This window comes from Schistocerca nitens, chromosome 1 (genome assembly GCF_023898315.1).
Source record: "Schistocerca nitens isolate TAMUIC-IGC-003100 chromosome 1, iqSchNite1.1, whole genome shotgun sequence".
In the NCBI taxonomy this organism is placed as follows: Eukaryota; Metazoa; Arthropoda; class Insecta; order Orthoptera; family Acrididae; genus Schistocerca; species Schistocerca nitens.
In genome coordinates this window covers 191,655,037-191,680,249 of record NC_064614.1, presented here as the reverse complement: position 1 = coordinate 191,680,249, position 25,213 = coordinate 191,655,037, and the positions used below count along the sequence as shown (strand labels likewise).

General features: G+C 43.3%; 1 protein-coding gene across 1 annotated transcript in view; it reads left to right on the top strand.

The window, feature by feature from the left end:
• The window catches only part of LOC126245300 (solute carrier organic anion transporter family member 74D-like), a 100,973-nt gene that overhangs the window by 24,657 nt on the left and 51,103 nt on the right, over positions 1–25,213 (top strand). The window contains exon 4 of the mRNA XM_049948303.1: positions 1,691–1,831. Within this exon, the coding sequence (XP_049804260.1) occupies positions 1,691–1,831 (141 nt within the window). The remainder of the gene's footprint in view (positions 1–1,690; positions 1,832–25,213) is intronic.

The window sequence follows — 25,213 nt, the reverse complement described above, 5'->3', positions numbered from 1 at the left end:
GTGATCAAAGCCAGATGGCTGTCGAATTTTTAAGATCTCTGATCTGTTTACTTGCAACTCTGACGAACAGTGATAAAATGAACTCTAAATTAATTACCTACTATTAATTTAACAAATGTGACATCGCGACTGTCACCGATCAGCTTATCAACACATAATACTTTGAGTTCAATACAGATATTTGTTATTTCTGATTATTATACTGTGGACTTTATGAAGCGGAATCTCACTACCTTCTCATCACACCCCTAACGTAAGGGCGATGGAGTGATAACCCTCACTGAATTCTCTTCTTATCACTCAAGTCAGTAAAACAATTTTAGTTGAAATTACTCGCAGACTCCTGAGTTCCCACCGTTAGAAGTGGTCCGCATGTGTTGTGTGTATGGTGTATTGAACCGGGCACATAGAAACGATGGAGAGGCTTCGTCCCGCCATAGCCCTCAGTGTTTCATAACCCCACAACAGGCCACAGCAGTCCACCCACCCCACCGCCGCCCCACACCAGATCAGTGTTATTGTGCGGTTCGGCCGACAGTGGACCACCTCCCCCCCCCCCCCCCCCCCCATGACCGTCTCATACCAGACGAGTGTAAACCCAAATGTTTGCGTGGTAGAGTAATTATGGTGTACTCGTACGTGGAGACAGTGTTTGCGCAGCAATCGCCGACATAGTGTAACTGAGGCGGAATAAGGGGAACAAGCCTTAAAAAGCATCAACAGGCTGGCCGGCACACCGGACCTCGACACTAATCCGCCGGGGAAGATTCGTACCGGGGACCGGCACGCCTTCCCGGTCGGGAAGCAATGCGTGAGACCGTGCGACTATCCGGGCGGGCCACCACATGTCGTACTACCACACTAATTTTTTCCTGGCATTAAGTCATTTGTGTACCTGTTGCAGAGATTTTATTGCTCCCCATACCCTTCTAGCCATGCTAGGAGTCTTTTATTCCATATTTATTCTTTTCCATTTAGAGTGTGAAATGTGTATCACTTGTCTTAGAAATTGTTCCAGACGTTCCAGAATTATTCTTGCTTTTATATGTCATCTCCTTCCGCCATTACTCCCACACCTAGAGCTGCTAGGGGTCTCGTTCCAGCAGCATTTTATTTAAGACAGTATATTATACGTGCGTCGAGTATGGTTAGAATTACTCCAGGAATCTGTGATTTCACTCTCACCCTTACATGTAGGAATGCTAGAAGAACCTTACCAGCAGTTCTTTCCAGAGTAGTACATCATATATGTAACAACTGTTCTAGATGTGCCAGAGTTGTACTGGAAAATAAAAACGTACATCAATTTCCCTAACATATTCTGTATTTGTATTTTTAAAAATATTTGCTTTTGATGATAGTTTTGTTAGATTCAGAAACAAAAATATATTGAAAAAGACTACTGATCCTAATTTAATTTATTTTTAGTGTTTCTTACAATAAAAATTAAAAATGAATGTGCATTTACCGAAGTGGTAGGGTCATGAGGCGTAATAAATACATCGGAAAAGAGAAACTAGCGGCATATGAAAACGGTTTAGATAATAGCATGCTTCCTACTGGAGAAAATTGAATCACAATTATCTGAAAAGCGTTTCGTCAAGGTTAAGTATTGCAACATTACAGATGTCCTGACTTCAGCTTCCTTCACTGTAATAGCCTCTGACGTGTGCTGGTTTTCGATGTGCAGGTTTTTCGTATTTCCTGCGAATGCTGGGACCAGCCATCGGCTACGCGCTGGCGTCAGCGTGCCTGAGAGTTTTCATCGCGCCCGCCCTGACGCCTACCATCACCACTAAGGACCCACGCTGGCTCGGTGCCTGGTGGGTTGGTAAGTAACCAGCGTCTCTATGGGGGTCGCACCAAAAGTTTCGAGAGCTATCTGAGTTTGATGATGGCAGTGTCAATCCAATGTACTTCTGTTAGCAACTTGCGATTGTCAGTATCAGAGTATAAGTAGCTGTTCAGTTGCCGTCAACTGTATAGAGTTATTATGGTTGCTTTGCCGTTCAAAAATATTTCTTTTATTTTAAATCCCATTTAGTGGGAATCACTCCATTCAGTAATAAAGAAGTAATGCAACTCACTTTTCTGAAGCAGATTGGTTTTATTCAGGATCCCAAGACATCATATTATTGACCAATCATTAGGCAACCAAACCTTCTTTTTCAACGTCCTTCAGTGCGAGCCACCTTACTGGGAGACCCTGTATGCCCTCCTGTACCACTCTGCTGGTCGAAGTCGGAGCCACCGTCTTGTTGCATCAATAACGTCCCCATCATCCACGAACTGCTTCCCATGGAGAGTGTCCTTCATTGGGCCAAACAGATGGAGGTCAGAGGGTGTGAGATTTAGGCGGTTGGATGCATGAGGGAGAACAGTCCAATGAAGATTTGTGAGCTCCTCTTGGGTGCGCAGACTTGTGTGAGGCCTCGCGTTTTCTACAGAAGGAGGAGCTTGTTTGCATGTTTGTGGCGACGAACAGGCTGAAGTCCTTTCTTCAATATCCTTGGGCCCTATTCTGGACCTTTCCACTATTTTGCCGATAGTTTCGGTACTCGACCGAACCGAACAGTCTTGTTTTCGAAACAGAGTCCCAACATGATTCAGTAAGCATTTCTAAAGCGATGCCGAACGGTCCTAGCGAACCGAAACGCTATTGTCAATTCTCCTCGCGCCAGCCAATGAAAAGCAATCTGCCTCAGATCCGCGCATGCGCACTGCAGCGCCACAGCGGCACGAACTCGAAGCGGCTAGCGGCCGACACAGGCATACCATTTTTCACAGTACCGAAAAGTGTGATTAGAGTATGTAATACTGTTAGATTTCGCTGGCCACGGGCTTCCATGAATGCATGATAACGACACAGTATTCTCTGTGTTATTGGAACTGTCGCAAATGTCACATTATGCCATTTTATTCTCATTCAGACGACGTGTTGTTTTGGATTTTACGTTTCTGAATATGAGTTATGAATGGAGTGTAGTACCACATTGTACAAATACATCTATAGAAACGCCCGAAAAATTCGTAATTTTTTTCTGTTTTCCGTCGTTCCCTAGTCGCTTGAAAATTCATGGAGGTACATTCCGTCTATGCAACTAACTGAAGGCAGTTTATTTATTGCCATATGCGTTTCGCTTCCTTTATTTGTGATCATGCGTCACAAATAAAAGAAGCGAAACGCTTATGGGAATAAACTGCCTTCAATTAGTTGCATAGACGGAACACATCTCAACGAATCCGAAAAATTGTTTAAGAGAGTCACAAAGAATAAGAAGATGTTTAGAATGTGGTTGTCGCTCGCTCCTAGAGATACAAACGATGAAGTAGCCTACTTCTCTATATGATACATCAACGATTTGGTTCATAAAAGCGTTGTTGCTCTTTATGGTCTTCTTTTAGGCGGCGAGTAAACCAGAGGGCACACCCCTTTGAGTACAGCAAATGATGGACGAGTATGTCAGCATTACCAACTGAGAGGTTGTGCGACGAGGCGTCTGATTATGATCCGTCGAGGACCACACGTTCTAACACTGCAGGAGTCACTTCTGCGCGTGGTCGGTCGACACGCGGAAGATTAGACAGGTCTGCGCAACCTTGTTGCGATGATGACAGGCACCTAGCAACACGATACACCGTTCTTTTGTTCACTGCCAGGTCTCCGTAGACATTCTGCAAGCGGCTATGAATATCTGAAACGCTCTGGTTTTCTGTGAAAAGAAACTCGGTGACAGCTATCTACTTCGAACGCACCTCCGCTACAGACGTCATAGTGAAAGCTAATTATAGCGCCACCACCTATCGGAACTTCATGGAACTATAGGGGATGAAGCGGGAATATGCCACCATCTCTCACAACAAATTATGCATTATTTGAACCCAGATTTTCCGAGAAAAGAAAGGTGTTGCATTCCTCATTGAACGCCCCTCGCTCTTGTCATTTGTGAACTCATTCTTATTTACGATCACCGTCCATCAATTCAAAGAAGATATGCAAATAAGAAATTCTCAGTACAATAAAAACTAATGGCAGGGAAGGACTGCCGTATGAACTTTTACAAGAACTAGTACTCATCTGGGGAAGATTTTGCTGTCGGTTATCTCACCGCCTCTACCTGGTTGTAGAGGGTATTTGAAATACACACATCAAAAAAAGTTTTGCATCACCCCGGTTCTCAGAACTTCCGAAGATAGATGTTGACAGTTGATATTTCATCGCAGACACAGTCCCTTTGACTGTTCAGAGACGTCACTAAACCCGTCCAAAGATGTAAACAACCATGCTTTAGCAGCGCCTATTAGACAAAGGGGGTCCGACAGCCGATTAGTTCCAGTCATTCGACCAAGAAGGAGGTACACGGCTCGTGTTTGTAGATCAACCATGCCTAGACGGTCAATCCAACGGTTCAATCGCGTCCGCATTGCTGGTTTGTGCCAGGAAGGGCTTTCAACAAGGGAAGTGTCCCGGAGTGAACCAAAGCGATGTTGTTCGGACATGGAGGAGATACAGAGAGATAGAAACTGTCGATGACATGCCTCGCTCAGGCCGCCCAAGGGCTATTACTGCAGAGGATGACCGCTGTCTACGGATTATGGCTCGGAGGAACCCTGACAGCAACGCCACCATGTTGAATAATGCTTTTCGTGCAGCCACAGGTTGTCGTGTTACGACTCAAACTGTGCGCTAGGCTGCATGATGCGCAGCTTCACTCCCGACGTCCATGGTGAAGTCCATCTCTGCAACCACGACACCATGCAGCGCGGTACAGATGGGCCCAACAACATGTCGAATGGAACGCTCAGGATTGGCATCAAGTTCTCTTCACCTGATGAGTGTCGCATATGACTTCTACCAGACAATCGTTGGGGACGTGTTTGGAGGCAACCCGGTCAGGCTGAACGTCTTAGACACACTGTCCAGCGAATGCAGCAAGGTGGAGGTTCCCTCCTGTTTTGGGGTGGCATTATGTGGGGCCAACGTACGCCGCTGGTGGTCATGGAAGGCGCCGTAACGGCTGTACGATACGTGAATACCATCCTCCGACCGATAGTGCAACCATATCGGCAGCATATTGGCGAGGCATTCGTCTTCATGGACGAGAATTAGCGCCCCCATTGTGCATATCTTGTGAATGACTTCCTTCAGGATAACGATATCGCTCGACTAGAGTGCCCGGCATCTTCTCCAGACATGAACCCTATGGAACATGCCTGTGATAGATTGAAAAGGGGTGTTTATGGACGATGTGATCCACGAACCACTCTGAGGGATCTACGCCGAATCGCCGTTGAGGAGTGGGACGATCTGGACCAACAGTACCTTGATGAACTTGTGGATAGTATACCACGGCGAATACAGGCATGCATCAATGCAAGAGGACGTGCTACGGGGTATTAGAGGTACCGGTGTGCACAGCAATCTGGACCACCATCTCTAAAGGTCTCCCTGTATGGTGGTATAACATGCAATGTGTGGTTTTCATGAGCAATAAAAAGGGCGGAAATGATGTTTATGTTGACCTCTATTCCAATTTTCTATAGAGGTTCCGGAACTCTCGGAACCGAGCTGATTCAAAACTTTTTTTGATTTGTGCATTATCAACAGATAACTTAGCATGTTGAATTCTAGTGGGCTAAATCCCTTATTCAATACTGCAACGTACCCCTAAATGTATCTATACAAATCTGACTCATAAACGTGGCGGATACCATGTACGGTGAATGGTGTTAGTTTATTACTTGACACCGCACAAACACCATACAACCTGTCATGGGTTTTTTGCTTTTGCACTTTTTCGTCTTTAAGTGTTATACGAGTACAGTCTTCATCTTCTTCTTGTTCTTCTTCTCCTTGTTCTTCTTCGTCTTAACGGTTACTCATCTAGGATGGGCTCGCTACACTCAAGATTTGGCAATTTTTTTTAAATATTTAACTTTGAGGACGGATGCTTTTCCTGTCGCCACAACCTGAGGCATGTAAGTCGAGTGTTCCGCCAGTCTGTGAATTGTGCAGGGTGACCCTGGGTGGGACGGTGACGCTAATATTAAAATGACCGCAGTTCAATTAAAACAGCAGAGAAGAAGCCAAAAAAATCTGCATGACATTTAATGCATACTTTAAACAGTGAAACAGAGGAATGAGGTGTAAAGTCGCAATGGCACATAGTATAAAAAAATTGAAACAGGATGAGAACTGGTCCCCATACCGGTGGCAGAACGGAACCTGATTCATAACTCCAATGTAGTGTGAGTTAAACACTAAAACCTAATCATATTTCCTACAGTTAGCAAAAACACAATAAGCATATGAATTTACAAGCCGCAGAGTTCTAGATTCCTCGACAGAAACTGAAGCATCCATTGATCACCCGGCAGTTTCATTTCGTTATTAAAGGAGTGCTTTTGTTTCTTTTTCTCTGCCAACTGAATAGCTAACGCTGTGAACTCCTCCATTGTCAATTCAAACAATCTGCCATCTATGTGTTTTAAATAACAGACATTCTCTAACAGTAGCTCACTCCAGATAACACAACGAAATTTTCCCATTCAGTTATCAGTTTGGAAAGTCTCATTTTGAAGTTCGTTCAGAACTGCCCTCTGAAGAGTTGTTTTAGGAAGGCTGCGCTGAATACTGGCTTTCCTAAATCGACTTTCCTTTTTCAGAATAGCTGTCACTGCCTTCACCATGTTTTCTATAGACCAACTTTGACGATTAGTTTTGCGTTCGTATCTGCTAACCATCTATGAAAGAAGTACTGTCACTATCAGCAATACGAAAAACCTGAAAATATAGTAACGTATCTTAGAAGTGTTACAATAAATATGAATACTAATAAATAAACATCAGTGAAGAATGGTACGCTACCTGGGGCACAACAGAACTTCGTTCCGTTTCGCCCCGACCTCTGAGGTGAAGTACAGTTCAGAATTCACAAAGCCTTTTGAAAAAATAAACGTCCTCCAAACGCACTAAAATAAAACACTTAACATGTGTTCAGAGATTTTATGAAAGAGAAAACAAATAGGTAAGGCACTTTCGCTTACCTTGCAGATAAACAGTTATTAATGTTGCGATGTGCGCGGAAACAAGCGCAAACATGTTACTGACACAACAATTAAGGACAAACTCCTCTACAATGACTTTTCACCATGCTTGTCGCTTGGGCAATAGTGTCTGAAAGTGATTATTTAGTGCATTAATTTGCAGCCAATGTAAACCCCTGGTTCCATCCTTCTCCAGCTTTGTTATGTGCGCGATCGTATTTTAACTGTATGTGTATCGTGAGGCGGAAATCGGGGACCAGCCCAGTATTTCCCTAAAGAAGCGTGGGGAACCGCTGAAAAACCGCTCTCAGGCCCGGCACTGCATCAATGACGGTCGCTAATCCGTCGTGCAGATTCGATGCGGGCCTGGCACTCCTTTTGGATTTCAAGATAGCACGCTGGGCGTTGCGCTGTACGAGTAGGCAAGTGTTGTATGGGAACATACCATGAGCTACTCCGTTCTCAAGTAATTTTCTGGTTTCTGTGACGGAGCAGTGTTCTTCCTCTAACTGCACGAACATAGGAATTCCTGAAGACTGAATCACAACGGAAACGTACCTAAAAAAAAATTGTTCAATATGTGACGGTGTGATATTCTATTAGAATATTTCACAAACAAAACCATCAGAGATTTACTGTTACCTTTTTTTAGTGTCCACTCATTTCAGTGCGATGCAAGGTCGACGAGTGTCTTCTTCGCTGAGTGGAAAGGTTTGGGACCACTTATCAGACTGCAGTAATTTGAGTAGATGGTAGATGGACCAGAGAAGCTCTTTGCTGGGTTTTAAGAGATCCATGCATACTGGGGTTGATGGTCCCTTCGACGATGAGATCATTGGAGATGTAGCACAATCTCCTATTGGGGACCGATAACGAAGGTAGCCGGCTGTGTCTCTTTCGACGGGATTATCCCTGCACTGGATTTAAGTGATTTACGGAATGCATGGACCAATGGACGTGATTTGAACCGCTGTCCTCCCGCATGCGAGACCAGTGTCTCAGACACTGTACCACCTCGTTCACTCACAACGTAAATGCAGTGGGATAGCTGACTGTGGAAGTAATGGACGAGCAACACGGGTGCGTGTATCTCCAGCCTGTTGTTCGAGGGGCTTTCAGTATGTAATGCAACATATTTTTGTCGGCCACTTTAGGTCGAAAAAATACGGAATTTGTTTTGAGACATCGCGGAATATTCCCGCTTCAGCCACTCACCATAGGTGGCCTTAAAAATGGCGTCTGTAACGGAGATGAGTTCCAAGCAGAGAAATGTCATTGAGTTTCTCTTGGCGGACAACCAGAGAATTGTACATGTTCATAGGCTCTTTCAGAATGTCTACGATGACCTGCCAGTGAACAAAAGCACGGGGAGTCGTTGGGTTAGGCGTCTATCATCATCGCAACAAGGTAGCGCAAACCTGTCCGATGTGCTGCGTGCCGACTGACAACACACAGTTGTGACTCCTCGTGCGTGGAACGTGTGGACACTCTCAAAGGCTTCTGATCAACGGATCACAATCAAACACCTCGCTGATTGAATTGATGTTTCTGTTAGTAGTGGTGACAAACTCATCCACCACTTGGGGCACTCAAAAGATTGTGCCCTCCGGCTTCCTCTCCTCCTAACAGAAAACTACAAAGAGCAATGAAGGACCATCTGTATGGAATTGCTTGCCATTACGAGGATGATGGTGAAAATTTCACATCGTCACGTTAATGAAATATGGGTTCACCACTTCGAACCGGAAACAAAACGGCAATCCACACCACCTCTTCTCCAAAGAAACAGTGAAAAGCCGCACCCTCAGGCGGTAGAGTAATGGTGACGGTCCTCTAGGACTCTAAAGGGGTCACGCTGTTTGATGTTGTCCCTCATCGTACAATTATCAACTCCAAAGTGTATCGCGCTACCTTCAGGATACTGAAGAAACGCTTCAGCGTGTTTCTCGCCACAAACATGCAAACGAACTTCTCCTTTTCCATGACAACGCAAGGCTACACACAAGTCTGCGTACCTGAGAGGAGCTCACAAAACTTCACTGGTCTGTTCCCCCTGATTCATCTGCAGCCCGGACATCACACACTCTGACCTCCATCTCTTTGGCCCAATGAAGGATGCATTCCACGGGAAGCAGTACATGAGGGATGGGAGGTTATTGATGCATCAAGACGTTGGCTTCGACGTAACCCATTTGAGTGATACCATACGAGCACACAGGCCGTCCCAGTAAGATGACGTAAGGCCGTCGCATTGAGCGGAGATAGTATTCAAAAATAGGGTTTTGTAGCCAAAAGAATGGGGAATGCTACACAAAACAAATCTGCTTTTACAAAAAGAAAAAAAAAGTGTTCCGCTACTTATTGAACGCCCCACTTACATACAAATATCTAAAGGAGGCTTCATCTACATCTACATCTAGATGATTACTCTGCTGTTCACAATAAAGTGCCTTGCAGAGGGTTCAATGAAACACCTTCAAGCTGTCTCTATACCATTCCACTCTCGAACGGAGCGCTGGAAAAACGAGCACTTAAATTTTTCTGTGCGGGTCCTGATCTCTAATCGAAATTTAGCGGATTTCTTTTAGTATTCATGTGAATAACCTCCCACTTGTCTTTATTCAGGGTCAATTGCCACTTTTCGCACCATGCAGATATCTTATCTAAATCATTTTGCAATTCGTTTTGGTCATCTGATGACTTTACAAGATGGTAAATGACAGCGTCATCTGCAAACAATCTAAGACGACTACTGAGATTGTCTCCTATTTCGTTATTATGGATCGGGAGCAACAGAGGGCCTATAGCACTTCCTTGGGGAACGCCGGGAGCAATGCTGTCAGATGGAAGATGATGATGGTGATGAGCGACAAAACTGCAGTTGATATACCATTGATGCAAGTGCTATTTACGAGCTTAAACATAGCTTTCATTCTGGAAGCGTCACAAACATATGTCAAATACAATATCACACTGTGATTCGGAATACTCGTTAACAGGTTATTAGGGGCGCTCTGTTATACAGGATGTAAATTTTAAATTGACAAACCAGAATAACTCGAAAAATAAGCTTCACACGAAAAAAGTGTAGAACCCAAAATTGGTTATTTTCGAAGAGGACATCTGCTATTGCTAAGATTAGCCGACCATCCCAGTCCCCTGGGGCTGGGGCGGGAGGTAACTTTAAAATTTCAAATGGTAACCCCTATTTTTTGTTGCAGAATCAGATTCTACATACCAAACTACCTACATTTTGTCTTAAATATTTGTTTTGATTCTTGGTAGTTGGCACTATAATTCAAGAAAATCCATGTTCTTATTTTTGCGTGGGATATGGTTACGGATAAATAAAAAATACCTAAAAATACTTACAAATGTTGACCCAAATATTAAGTTAATATTTGGGTCAACATTTGTAGAACTCTAATCCCTCTCTCTCAAACCTCACCCTATGGAGAGAGAGAGAGAGATTTTTAGTTTTAGCGATTCAAAATTTACGAAGTAAATAAGTATTTTTTATTTATTCGTAGCCATATCCTATGCAAAAATAAGAACATATATTTTCTTGAATTACAGCGCCAACTACCAAGAATCAAAACAAATGTTTAAGAGAAAATGTAGGTAGTTTCTTACGCAGAATCTGATTCTGCAATGAAAATGGGTGTTCCCATTTGAGATTTTAAAGTTTCCCCCCTCCCCACCCCCAGGGGGCTGGAGGGCGGGGGGGGGGGGGGCGGTCAAATTTTAGAACCAGCAGATGTCCTCTTCGAAAGTAATCAACTTTGGATTCTATACATTTTTTCTTGTGAAGCTTATTTTTCGAGTTATTCTGTTTTGTTAACATTTGCACCCTGTATAAGCAGATTTATATGTCGGAGGAAGAGAAAACACACTAAATTCATTAGGATCAAGCCCAGTTTGGGAACGATCTTCTGGTAACTGATTTACTTTCAAAAAGATACTCAAATGACGCTCTCTTGCTGCAACAATTGTCGTAGTGCTTTTCTTCATTACGTACGTGTTTACTTTCACAACTGTACAACAAGAATATTTTGATGCCATTACTGTGCACTGTTCCATCTCTACGAAACGTTGTTGTTGTATACGCAACTTGAGAGTTAAAATGAGACCTTGAGCCGTTATATAAGTTTGAGAATAGACAACGAGCTGTAAATTTTCAGGAAGCTTCTTGTCGTTACGGGTATCCCCGTGGCCAAGATAAGACTTCGTAAGTGCTCCCTTTTGTCTTAGCCCTATTCACTCTTTTTAATTAAACAGCGTTTTAATGCCGTGTTTACTTCAGAAGACTGTTGCGTGTGAGGCGGATATCTCTTCTAATTTGTAAATGAAACATTCAGTCTCAAGCGAGCCACAAAACTGCTGACAATGTCGAAATGCTAACGTCGCGTTTCACTGACGTGATTGATAATTAATATTTTAGAGGTGCCAGAAGCTTTATTTTACGTGTTCCACTTACCCAATGCGAGGATCTTCAGAACTGTGGAACTACAATGTGTTACACCACAGTACAATACGATAAATCAACAGATTCAACTTACAACCACGTAAGTCATATCACGTGGCTGAGGCTCCCTCGTTACAAATATCTGGATGTGTATAGCGCTACCGTTACACATAAAACGGAGTAACTTGGTTGTGTGCAGTTGAAGTAAATTCTCTTGTCAGGTGCATTTTGATATTAAACAGCAAGAGATACCATTTCTTCTCTAGAAAGTCAAAGCTCTATCGATATGCGCATCGTTGAAACTACCTCATGAAGCCCTATGTAGCGCTGCGTAACAAAGAAACCACTAATATTAGTAAAGTATGGCAAACATCCTCCGCTTTTTCGGGCGTTCATACATACGAGTCTAAAAAACATACACAATTATTAAAACAATTTTATGGCTACATAGTAAAATTACAAATTAAAATTATAATTGCCACTTTTACAGGCGTGAACACGCGTGTCATGTGCATAACATATTATTAATGTCATTAAGACTGACCTATAATAACGCAGATTAAACGTACCATTCATACGTGGTGGCACAATTCTTCTCACATCTACAACTGTTGGAATGCGGTACATGGAGATTAAAGTGTTTAAAACATACATATACATATACAAATCACATATTTGTACATGTACGTATCTGCTTATGCCCACGAAGGTAACACATTTGAAACTGGAAGGGAATTTCGTATTTAAACCAGACGGAAATTAGGAAGACCATTCATGTTGGCTCTGCTGACGTCATAAAAATGGTAAAGAGTTGCTGATTTTTACGTGTATGAACACATTTCTAAAATTAATTATTGGCTATAAATACCTTTTAAGTCAACATAAAACAGAAAAGAAAACTGCCATTTATTCCGGACTTTGACTTACGTATGTCGTACTTGTAAAAACTATTAATATCGTTAAAAACTACCCACAACTAAATGTATATGATTGTAGAAGTCGAAAATAGGGAGGTTATTCGTCTAAAGATTACAGTTTATTAATATCGAAAAACATAAAAAATTTTAAAATTATAGTACATGAAATTTTCACATTTAAGCAAGACGGCAAAGAGACCATGAAGATTAGCAGTGATAATGTCACCGGCATGGTATTGAACTGGTAATGGACAAATTCCGGGAAACAAACACAGTAACAGTTTTTACTTCTAGGCGGTATTCTAATGAGTATTGTAGTCTTCTACTGCCGGCCGCGGTGGTCTAGCGGTTCTAGGCGCGCAGTCCGGAACCGCGCGACTGCTACGGTCGCAGGTTCGAATCCTGCCTCGGGCATGGATGTGTGTGATGTCCTTAGGTTAGTTAGGTTTAAGTAGTTCTAAGTTCTAGGGGACTAATGACCACAGATGTTAAGTCCCATAGTGCTCAGAGCCATTTTTTTGTAGTCTTCTACGATGATGGAACTGAAGAAATTAGGTGTCCGAACTGCATCAGCACCGAGATATAATAGGAATAATATCAGCCCACGTTTGAAATAAAGGAGTAACTCATAGCACCGTACATATTATTTCTCCTCCACTCAGGAATCAAGTCGTGTGGCGAAGGGTACATTAAATCTTTGTCTGAGCGCAAACTTCTCTGAGTTTCTCATCGTAATTATTCGCATGATGTGGGTAGTTGAGAGCAATATGTCGCCTGACTCTTTTTAGACAGCAAACTTTCGTACTTTTAACAATAAACATTTCTCTTATACACAATGCCTCTCTTGTAGCCTGCGAGCAGAGAGAGCACTGTCGTAACGTTCTCGCGCTCGCTTCACGGTTCAGTAATGAAACGCTACACTCTTTTATTTGGATCTCATCTATCTCCTACAATCCACACGTGCTGTCATCATGCTACATCGGCTCTAAACACTACATCAACATCGCGTACAATCTAACTTTCACAGAACTATAATAACACTTCGACGTGGCTCAATGACCTGGTCATGTCTTTCAATTGGACTCCCTAACGTACCCTAATAATCCTGTCTGGGAAAGGTGATACATAACTTGACGCAGAATTCTAACCAAATGCTGTTCCTGATAAATCTTCACATCATTAAAACGTGAAAGCTACGGTAAATGCAGACTGTATGACAGGGATTCGATCTCGTGACTTTCCGGTTTCCAAGCAGGTACCTTTCCCAGTTTTTTTAATTAATAACAGGAATGTTTTGAGTAGGTGACATGTACAGTTAACTTACATTGAAATAATGGTTATAAACAAGAGCTCGACAAAGTTTAAATATAGGAAATTAGAATTAATTAGAAAATGCTCAGTCTGAATATTCGTGCAATTTCTCTTCTCGTCTCTTTTATTATTTGTTTGATTTTATTATTATTATTATTACTCGCGTAACAACTCATATATTAAATGAAATATGTTACTACGAAAAGAGACCCGAAATACCTTTTAGTGATGCTGTGCTATGCCTTTCTTTAGATCATTAATTTTCAACAAAACAAAATGTATTATGTTCCAATTGTTATGTATCTGGCTTTCTATTAAGCAGTTATAGTACGCAATGATTGTTCAACATCATAATTCTGCAGTGGATTTTTGTTAATAGTAAAACAACAGTAAGTACCACGGCTAACACGAGAACATGAGACTATTATGTGAGAAAAATGATGTTTTTACTATAAGGTTGCCAGACCAGAACTACGCACAGCAAGATTTCTTTTATGTGATGAAAATAAATTATCTCTTTTCACTATTAGTACTATATTATCAGCAGCCCGCGTCAACCTGTAAAACACATCATAAAATCTGCTGCTCTGCTCTGCAACTTCGAAAGCTGAAAGAAATAATTTTTTACTTCACTATTACCTGACCGCTTCTTTGCGGTATGATAGATTTCATTTACTGCAATTTAAATGAACCGCGGCAGCGGCTGCCTCGTTCGTAGCGCCGCTCTGCACCACGAATAATATTTAAACAACTGAAAATGTCTTAAAGAGATGGGATAAAACACCAGGCAAGCTTGACAGAAATTATAATGCAAGGTTTCACTAAATAACTCTATTCAAAACAGTTAAATATCTTAATTATTACACCCCTTTTTAACATCTCGCTTAATGGCGTCCCTCTTAGAAACTTGACAAAAGAATGCTACGCTAGCATACAATATCACGTCACAGGCTATCCTTCTCACGTAACTCCAAGAGGAAGACAGAGAAATTAATGTTCGTTCTGTATTATTTATACTAGTCACATATTCTCATCTTTGTTTGATATTTATCGTCTGTGGCGGTTTCAGTACTCGCCGACACAGATATTATCTAAGATAAATAATAAAAAAAAAGTACATAATTCCATACAAGACCAAAACATGATACACAATGTTTTCTCTTTATTACATAATATGTCTTTTGCTAAGAGACGTTACAGCAAACAGGTAATAGTTTTTACAAAAAGCTGGCAATAACGGTCACAGGCAGCTTCAGGCTGGTGGAGACAAGGTGGGCAGGCGTCGAACCCCGAGGCCTGGCCAGAATGCCTTTCCCTCCTCTGTCACTGAGCTACTCTTCTGTCACTGAGCTGCCCCCTTACATAGATAGTTTGATATCTTCCGTTTTCTTTGTGTTGTGTAAGTAAAAAGTAAGTAAGTAAGTAAGTAGTGTCCGCCCCCGGTAGCTGAGTGGTCAGCGCGACAGAATGTCAATCCTAAGGGCCCGGGTTCGATTCCCGGCTGGGTCGGAGCTTTTCTCCGCTGAGGGACTGGGTGTTGTGTTGTCCTAATCATCATCATTTCATCCCCATCGACGCGCAAATCGCCGATGTGGCGTCAAATCGAAAGACTTGCACCCGGCGAACGGTCTACCCGACGGAAGGCTCTAGTCACACGACATTTTTATTAGTTAGTAAGTAAGTAAGTAAAAAGTAAATAATACCAGTAGCGCGAAAGGAAGGAATACAGAGGAAAAACAGAGATGAGAAAACACAAGCACAATGAGGATAGCAGCTGCTGCTGAAACTATCCGACGTCCTGTCTTTGAAAGGTAAGATTCAGCATGTTGGCAAAGAGTTCTCGAAATCTGAGCATTTGCAAGAAAGACCAGTAAGCCGTAGACATAAATTGGGTAAAAGACGAAAGGCCGTCAACGCTCACTAGCAACGACAAAATGTACAAAATGACCAACCAGACAAATTACCGTATTATTCTTCGTCCTCGGTAAAACGAAATAGCCAGCTGCAAAATGATATCAGTGGAACATGCAGCTTCAACAGAGCGAGTGAGGAAAGCCAATTGCTTCCTGATGCAACACCAGTTCGTTAGGTGAACACGACAAGTAAACCTGTGCTGCAGCGTATCTAGGAACGCACATCTACTGCCTTTATCAGTGTCATCCCTAAATGATATAAATGCTCGTTGGTGGAAATCAAGTTGCTGATCACCCTGTACCAGGAGGAGACTACTGCCATTGATAGAACTGAGAGGCTGATGTTGGCCCACACAGTTTCCCAGGAAATATGCGGTGATAATTGTTCAACAGTATTGGGGCATTGAATCCCTTACCAGAGAGTCAACAAAAACTTGGTCGTGAGCATCGGCCGCTGCAACACGTCAGCTCCCAAACAGCTCACAGCTAAGTAGAACTCTCGAATGTGTATCAGTGTAAAATGTAGACGACCAACATCAACAGGGGATCATGACTCGCTGAACGCAATAAGACGAACAGCCGAGATGTAAAGGTATGTAACTCCTGAGTAATCGTCAAAATGGTGCGCCGAACATATAAGACAGGCGCCTTCCTCTTAATATTAGAAAGGCCCAATCTGCCGAGGGAATGTGGCTTCACCACAATCTGAGGATATGAAGCTTCCATAAAAAGCGACCAGACAACTGCTTCAGTTTCTTAGCCATCAAAGAAGGAAGAGGGAAAATTGTGCTGTGTAATAAGCCTTGCACAGCACATATGCATCCAAAATTCATACCCTCTGAAGAAGCGCAAGAGAGAGTCGTTCATGTTCCAGTAGTTCCCCCAGAATTTTATGACTAGGCTATTTTCAATTGAGAGTCGCCATTTAGAGCGGACAAGTATCAGTAACAATCCTAGTGACGTGTGACTTTCCACAGCAGTGACTCACGTGATTACTGCTCCATCGAAACCGCCTAAATTAAGGACTTGACTTTTACCCTCGATAAGTCGCGCTCCCGAGACAAGGCAATAATCATCGGTGATCGTCTTTAGCAGAGGTCTCTGCACGTCGACGGAGTAAAACCACCACATCATTTGCGTACGCGCGATCAGCGAGGGTCCTTCCAGAAAGCGTCCAACCCTGAAGATGGGATGCAACTTTCAGAAGCAGTGGCTCTAAAAATAACACAAAGACATTGAGAATGGGCTCCCCTGTGGTACTCCCCACAGATGGGAATCGGGGGTGTTAGTTTCCCATTCACAACCACCGAATCTGCAATGCCCTTGAACATGTTCGATAACACTCTATTAGGCTCAACAATAAACCCGATCATCTCCAAAGTTCGAAGCAGAAAGCTATGATTTACACGATCGAAAGATTTATTAAGATTCAAAACAGGCAAAGGCACGATGGACAGAAGTAACGGCAGCAACCGAAACCACATGACGGTGTTCGGTCACAGGGGTAAGAATAGAGCGACCAGGGAGACAACTCTAATACTGGCCAACAGCTGCGAGCAAGGCAGACATCATCGATTAACCGCCCTCCCCACTGTCTTATAACCAATATTCAGTAACGTGAGAGGACGAAAATTATCAACAGCATTACCACCAGGATGTTTAGGTATCAACACAATTTTCCCCAGCTTGAATGGAATGGGCAAACTGTCCCCCTTCCCCCTCGGTAACCTCGTTCAACATGGACATAAATTTGACGCCCAAGAGGAGCTAAAAATGCACATAAAATTCTTTATGGAGCGCTTCCATACCTCGCGATTTGTGAGAGGGAGAAGTAACTATAAGATCGTGTACATTATCTGAGTGAAAGGTGGCCAAGAATCGGTGTTATGCTCAGGTGTTAGTGGCGTACTTAGGGTTCCAATAGCCAGGTCGAAGGGAAAGTCGCTAGGTGCATTCACGTCGTAAAGATCCACATAGCACTGATGAAAGGCGTGAAGTATGCCAGCTCGCGCTGTTAGCTGACGGCCGCCAGCTGCTGTGAAAGAAGTAGTGCAAAAGCGGTGACGCCGAGCTTGATGTCGAAGCAAACGGTGTAACGAAGCCAGTTGCTCCGCCACTAGTGACCGTGGTTTCGACCGTACACGCAACCCTGCCGCCGTTGCAACTGCAACAACTTAGCTTTCAAGCATCGCACATCTGCAATCCTCAGTGGCGGGGGTGGGGGGGGGGGGGGCTACGATCCGCACCGTCATACAATTCGCGCAAGAGAGAATAATAAAATTCAGATGTTCTCCAAAAATTACTTGCCCTAGCTGTACAATAAGTAATAAAGTTTGACGGAGCTTCGGTTTAGCCAGGGCAGACGACGATTCCAGAGTGGTAGAGTACCTCGCAGCGGATCGAGGATTACGGTCCCACACATTGTGTATCACATCATAGAGAGAAGGAACTCCCAGCTGAGCTACATTTAACATCCCCGGGGAACGAAATAGTTTCACCCGTTGCCGATCAAGTTGGAGAGTGGCGGCCAAAGTACAGTGATCTAAAAAGCTAGCAGGGATAACGTCGACTGCAAGAATGCGGTCGCGCGTCCAGTCTGATTAGAATCGGTCAATCCTGCTACTAAAAATCGCAGTAAAATGCGTAAATTTAACCAACGTCGGATATTTACGCTACCAAACATCTTTCAAGTGCTTCGAGCGTATCATTCGTTTAAATCTCAACAATAATTAAAATGGAGAGACTGATAATTACGACGCAGAACATAGACAAAATCACCTCCCAACAAAAGACCCACGAACTCCTATTTAAAAAATTAATGATCTCCTCTTTATAAAGACGAAAGTTGCACTGCGTCTCCAGACGGAGCATATAAGACAACCGAGGTGAGGTCAACAAGATCAGATTCAAGAACCTCTATCTCATCAATGGGAATGGCTTCTCGAAATAATAAGGCAGTTTTCGTAGAAAACTCCGGCACCACATTAAAAACATTCGAAATCCACGAAGAAGGAAACTAGTAAATAAAATCTCTTTCAGAAACACTATATCTGCACAGAAGTCATATACACACTGACGCAGCGAATCTAGGGGCAGCTCTGAAACCACTCTGTTAATAATTAGTATGACAGATGTATACGCCTGAGCCATTAGTCAAAGGAAAGAACACAGAAAGAAAAACAGAGCAGTACTGTCAGCCGGCATAATCCATTGCGAAAACCAATAACTAATCCGAGAGCGGGGAGCCGGTACCGGCCACAACTGAATGTTTACCTAAGGCTGTTTTTTGCGCCACTGCACGTTTCGGCAGTACACGTTGTTTAAGTCGGCTGCGAGGCGTAATAACCTCTACAGTAGCGGCGTAGGCGGATCATACACCACATTCATATCAGTCTGTAACTAACCAGGGTCCAAGGCCTGCCTGACAGAAGGTTCACGTTGCAAGGCATGCTTTCCTAATGGAGGGGAATCAAAGTGAATCCCAAATATAGCGGGAGGCAACTCTGGGATAACAGCTTCCGCAACGGGAGTCGCAATGGTTCAAATGGCTCTGAGCACTATGGGACTCAACTGCTGAGGTCATAAGTCCCCTAGAACTTAGAACTACTTAAACCTAACTAACCTAAGGACAACACACACATCCATGCCCGAGGCAGGATTCGAACCTGCGACCGTAGCGGTCGCGCGGTTCCAGACTGTAGCGCCAGAACCGCTCGGCCACCAGCGGCCGGAGTCGCAATGAGCGGCAAATCCATCGCCGAGAGCACACAGAGGAGCAGGAGGGCATTGCTGTATTACCGGTTGGACATACAGTGGAGGTTGCGGAAGAGACAACTCTGACACACACTCGCACCGAGACGGCACCATGGGAGCCACCCTGCAGCGGCAGGAATACCTGATACTGCCTCCCCGATCTTCACCTCGCCAAGGACAAATGGTACAACACTCCTGGTAGGAATAACAGACAAACATGGCTCAGGGGAAGGTGGGACAGGGGAAGGCACAACTAACTCAGCATCATCTTGAGTGTGGCGCCGCTTATTATGAATCGCGCGCACCGCCGCCAAAGCAGGAGCAGGAATGGGCTCAGGTCCAGGCTTTGTTTGGAACGGCGGACAATCACCCTCAGTGATAGTGGGAACTGTCAGATGATGTCCAGAAAGGAGGGAAGGTCTAGCCCCAAGGTTGTTTCTAGAGAGAACAAGGTCAGCAACTGTTAACTTGTGGCGCTGTTCCAAGGAAGACGGTAAAACAAAAACTCACCTCGGGCAGTTGGTTCAGAGATGGCCACTTTCTTTGTACAGAAAACAGGTCCCCACGTGTCCCCCATACGTAACAGGAATACTATAGCCAGAATGCATGTAAATGAGAAGGAATGTTCTTTTTGATTCGCATTTGCACCGAGCGTATCACGCCATAACATTGTAGCTTGTGTTGACTTCAGACGCGCGTGGTAGCCGCGCGGTCTAGGGCGTCTTGTCACGGTCCACGGGACTTCCCCCGTCAGAGGTTCGAGTCCTCCCTCGGGCATAGCTGTATGTGTCGTCCTTAGCGTAGGTTAGTTTAAGTTAGGCTTAGAGACCGATGACTCAGTAGTTTTGTCCCATAAGACCATACCACAAATTTTCAAATTTGCGTTGACTTCGCCAACGTTCACGGCTAATGCCTCTCGCGTCATCATATGGCACCGAATCTTCCTTAAGATAAATATCTTCTACCTCAGGATGAAAATTAAATGTAGATTCAATGTACACATTCACAAGCAGCACCATACTCACAGAATCATTTCTGGACATCATTAAAAGAAAGACGTTTTTCGTTGCGACGGAATCTCTTCACGAAATTCCAATCACCAACTTTCTCCTCCGAATACGAAAATATTTTGTTGACACCGACCTACATAGGAAGGAACGATCACCACGATCAAATAAGGGAAATCAGAGCTCGTACGGAAAGATATAGGTGTTCATTATTTCCGCGCGCTATACGAGATTAGAATAACAGAGAATTGTGATGGTGGTTCCATGAAACCTCTGCCAGGCACTTAAATGTGATTTGCAGAGTATCCATGTAGATGTAGATGTAGATATGCCGGAAACGAACGTGAGTACCGTGCTCGAATAGGAACGTGTCAGCTTGTAGGGCATCTTCGAAATTCACGAAGAACTCTCAATTCTCAGTATCAAAGTCTGCGGTATGCACTTGGTCCGCAGTAACATGGAAAGTTTCAACTAACCAGTCATGGGTTTCTGAAGGGACAGGCTGCACTTCAAACGAAAAACTCACAGTACCTTTACGTGGAACACTCTTGGACGACCGGTCGTTGTGGCCGAGCGGTTCTCGGCACTTCAGTCTGGAAGTTCGGTCTCAGGTTCTAATCCTGTCTCGGGCATGGATGTGTGTGATGTCCTTAGGTTAGTTAGGTTTAAGTAGTTCTAAGTTCTAGGGGACTGATGACCTCAGATGTTAAGTCCCATAGTGCTCAGAGCCATTTGAACCATTTTTTAACTCTTGGACGCCATGAGGAACAAACAGGAGCGGACTAGGCCGCTGTCAGACATACACCGAACGAAGGACGAGACAACGACGATGTCACAGACGTTAAGGCACAAACACCACTGAAGCATTTAACTCCCAAACACTTGCCACGCTGCGGCGGAGCGAATACGTAAACAACAACCTGCTCCCTCGGCCGCTTGGCGCACAGGGCAGAACTATCAGTGAACCACCAGCAGGGTAGGAGCACAGCACTCCAGTCTCTTATTACAGAATAGCTAATCTAGGTGTGTTCTGAGAGCCGAGTCGTGCTTTCATATCTGCACTGTTCACTTCTTAAAAATTGTTTTAAGCGGTATAACCAGATACATCAGGTCTATTGCCATATTCTCATAGAATTTCCATAGTCACTGTTCTACAACTTCTATAAATGCCTGGAGCTTCGAACGGCACGGTACTGATTTTCTGCTTCAACGTAATAATACTTCGTTCATTATATTTGTAGTTTTAAACTTGGTAATTAGGACTCGAGGCTCATACCGACCTTGCGTATGACTCGCGGATCGCAGTTCCATCTTATGAGGATATGAGAGTGTTCCGCGCTCTTGTTGGTAGTGAATTTGCGTCCAAACTGTTCAAGTGAACTAAAATATCTTTTTCTATATTTGTGCCTGAGCCGTGTTCGCAAACAATGCTGCTACCGATGTTGCATGGCTACCTTCTTGCAGTTGTCTTACAACATGGAATATATCTGTCAAAAAGTCTCCTAGTTGATGGTAAAATTATACAAATCCGTTGGCAGCATCTGTCTAACACACGGTATGTGGTATGGACGTTTATGCACGAAAGAATAAGGCGTTACAAAAGAAACTGGAAGGTCAGAATAATGCGTAATATGTGTAGAACGTGAAGTCCAGCTCCGAAGAGACAGAGTTACAACCCAGTGTACACATGAATACATCTAGCACGTCTGTGATTCAACATATTTTGTGTTCCTATGCAATATTTAGGAGACAGGAGTCTGGTATTATTTCAGCCTGCGAAGTATAATCGCATCCAGTGTGCTCTCAAGCAGCAGTAAGGCCAAGATACAACAAGGCACCATTCTACCACTTGTTGTTTTATAGCGTACGTGAACAACCAAGTAGGAAGATAAAAAGAAGCCGGACAATTTTGAAAGCAGCTCGTAGTTTCAATGAAAGATTGGGAAAGAGTGAAGACACTAGAAAAACGAAGAGAAGTATGGTGATTGAAGATCATCATCAAAGATATATTGAGGAGTGAGAGGCTGGCCCTTTGGCAAGAATGCCCCACGGGTCTATGCCGTGTGTTATAGTGAAGGAAGTACTACTAAAAAACGCCCACTTAGCAGACCAAGAGCACGCTGGCGGGCTGAGCTGTAAAAAGATAGGACAGTTCAAGAGCATGTTAACAAAAGAGTATCCAAACCCACAGAGATGGAGATAACTTATTGAGGTAGCACTTGGTATACAGGGCTGGTGATTGCTGAATAATGACGAAGATGATTATGATATGCACCTACGTCTACGTGATTACGCCGGAATTCAAAGTACGTGCCTGGAAGAGCGTTCATCGAACCACCTTTAAACTACTTCTCTGTTGTTCCATTCTCGAACAGCACACAGAAAAACCAACACTCAAATCTTTCCTGCGAGCTCTGCTTTCTCTTATTTTGTTACGATGATCATTTCACCCTATGTACGTGGGCGCCAACAAAATATTTTCACACTCAGAGAAGAAACTTGGTGATTGAAAAATTATGAAAAAGTTCTACCGCAGCGAGAAACGCATTTGCTTTAATAACTGTCACCACAATTCTTATATCATATCCGTGGTACCCTCTCCTCTATTTTGCGGTAATGCAAAACGGGCAGCCCTTCTTTGATCCTTTTCGATGTCCTCCGTCATTCCTAACTAATGCACATCTCACACAGAACAGCTGTACTCCAGAAGAGAGAGGAAAAGCTTAGTGTAAGCAGTGCCTTTAGTGGACCTGTTACATTTTCTAAGTGTTCTGCCAATAAACCGCAGTTTTCGGTTTGCTTTCCCCACGACGTTTCTTATATGATCGTTCCAATTTAAGTCATTCGTAATTGTATTCCCTAAGACTTTAGTTGAGTTTACAGCCTTTATATTTGTTTAATTCATCATGTAATTGAAAATTAGTGGATTATTTTTAGTGTTCATATGAATGACTTCATGACTTACAGTCAACTGCCACTTTTTGCACCTTGCAGAGATGTTGTTTGAATCATTCTGCAATTCGTTTTGATCATCTGAGGACTTTAAATGACGGTAAATGACAGCATCGTCTGCAAACAATCTAAGAGGGCTGCCTAGATTGTTTCCGAAATCGATTATTTAGATCAGTAAGAACAGAGGGTCCATGACACTTCTTGGGAACGCCGGATATTACTTCTGTTCTGCTCAATGACTTTCCTTCAGTCATTACGAAATGTGACCTCTCTGACATGCAGTCACGAATCCGGTCACACAACTGAGACTATACTCCATAGGTACGTAATATTTACGCCACAGAAACAAAATGCCTTTTATTTAACCCAGTTCGATATCCTACTTCACTACACAATCTGCGTGGAAAGTTCGCGGATTTGCGAATAATGACTCGCATGTGTATGTGCAAAATCTTTTAGTCATTTAACTTTTTACATACTTACCTAGTCCGTCAATACGTGCTTTGCTTACGTCAACTAATACTTGGAACAAATCTGAGATATATTCTTTTCAAATAGCTTTCTGGTGGTCAGTCACTAATCTTTGTATGTGAAGTCATGGAGTCGTATGGGACACATTCTACTTTCAGGAAGTAAAAGATATTCGCCAACGCCATTCGGTGATGGTAGGAGATGAAGCAGTTTTGTCAATTACATTTCGGTCATAAAGAGTTTAAAAGTCGTACAGCTTTCAGGTAGAGCAGCAACCTCTTTTTGCTGCGTTGTAGATCGGACGACATACTTGTCTTTGTAGAAACAGCCGGCGAAAATTTGTCCTTCGAACGTAAATTCTCTGCATCTGTAGTAATCTATCAACAGTACGAGTATCATTCTAATTTTCTCTTTCAGAGTTCTCACCCGTGTGTGCTTTGGTTTCTCCGGGCACACGCATTGGCTTCTTAGTCCTTACGTGAGTGGATTACAGTCTGAACTCTAAACAAAACATTTCGTCGCCAGTAAAGGGCGACGTTAAGATAGTGGTTTCGATCTTTGTTATTTCGTTGAGATTAATGCACTTTTCAACTATAATTGGATCTTTCCTATGGCAGGAAAATGCTATACATATTTTGCGCAAAATGTTTGCTACACTTGACCTCGCCCAAAATTATGTGGACAGAGGTTTTCGTACTGAGCTGCTCCTCTGCTAGCATACGACATAACAGCTTTTGCTCCTGTAGACGACTCGCATAATTTGTATATTGGTCGCGGAAGGATGTCCACTCCTCCGAAATGTACTCCGCGAAGTCTTTTCTAATGCACCCCCACACCTGTGGCAATAATCGTCATATGCTCATTTGATACATATCTGAACTCTGTACCTTTCTCCAACCACTACGGGAGGAACACGCAGGAACAATGTGAAGTGAGACCTGAGTTTCTCGCGGCGTATATAATGTTCAAATAACTTACGGCATTGCAGCCGGGTGACGTCGACAACAGCCGATATTTCGGCAGGAGCACACTCTGCCATTTTCAAGGCAAAAAATGCATGAAGTAGGCGCTGTGCAATGGAATTTAAAACCTAGGTAACACACATGCACTGTAAACTCTAGCGTCATCACAAACCAAAGATGATCGACGTCAGAAGTTATCGACAATGGAATTAATAATCAACAGGTGAGCAAGCATAAACTCTATCCCTCTATTCATTGACCAGGATGACAGCAAGATTCCATGCATAATTTAAACAAAAACCGCCCTGTCTATTTATAAAGTTACCTGCTAATTTAATTTAAACAGCAACACTGTCTCAATAGCTGGAAGTGCATGCCAGAACCTTCGTGTTGTTATACTGCGTAGGACGACCGG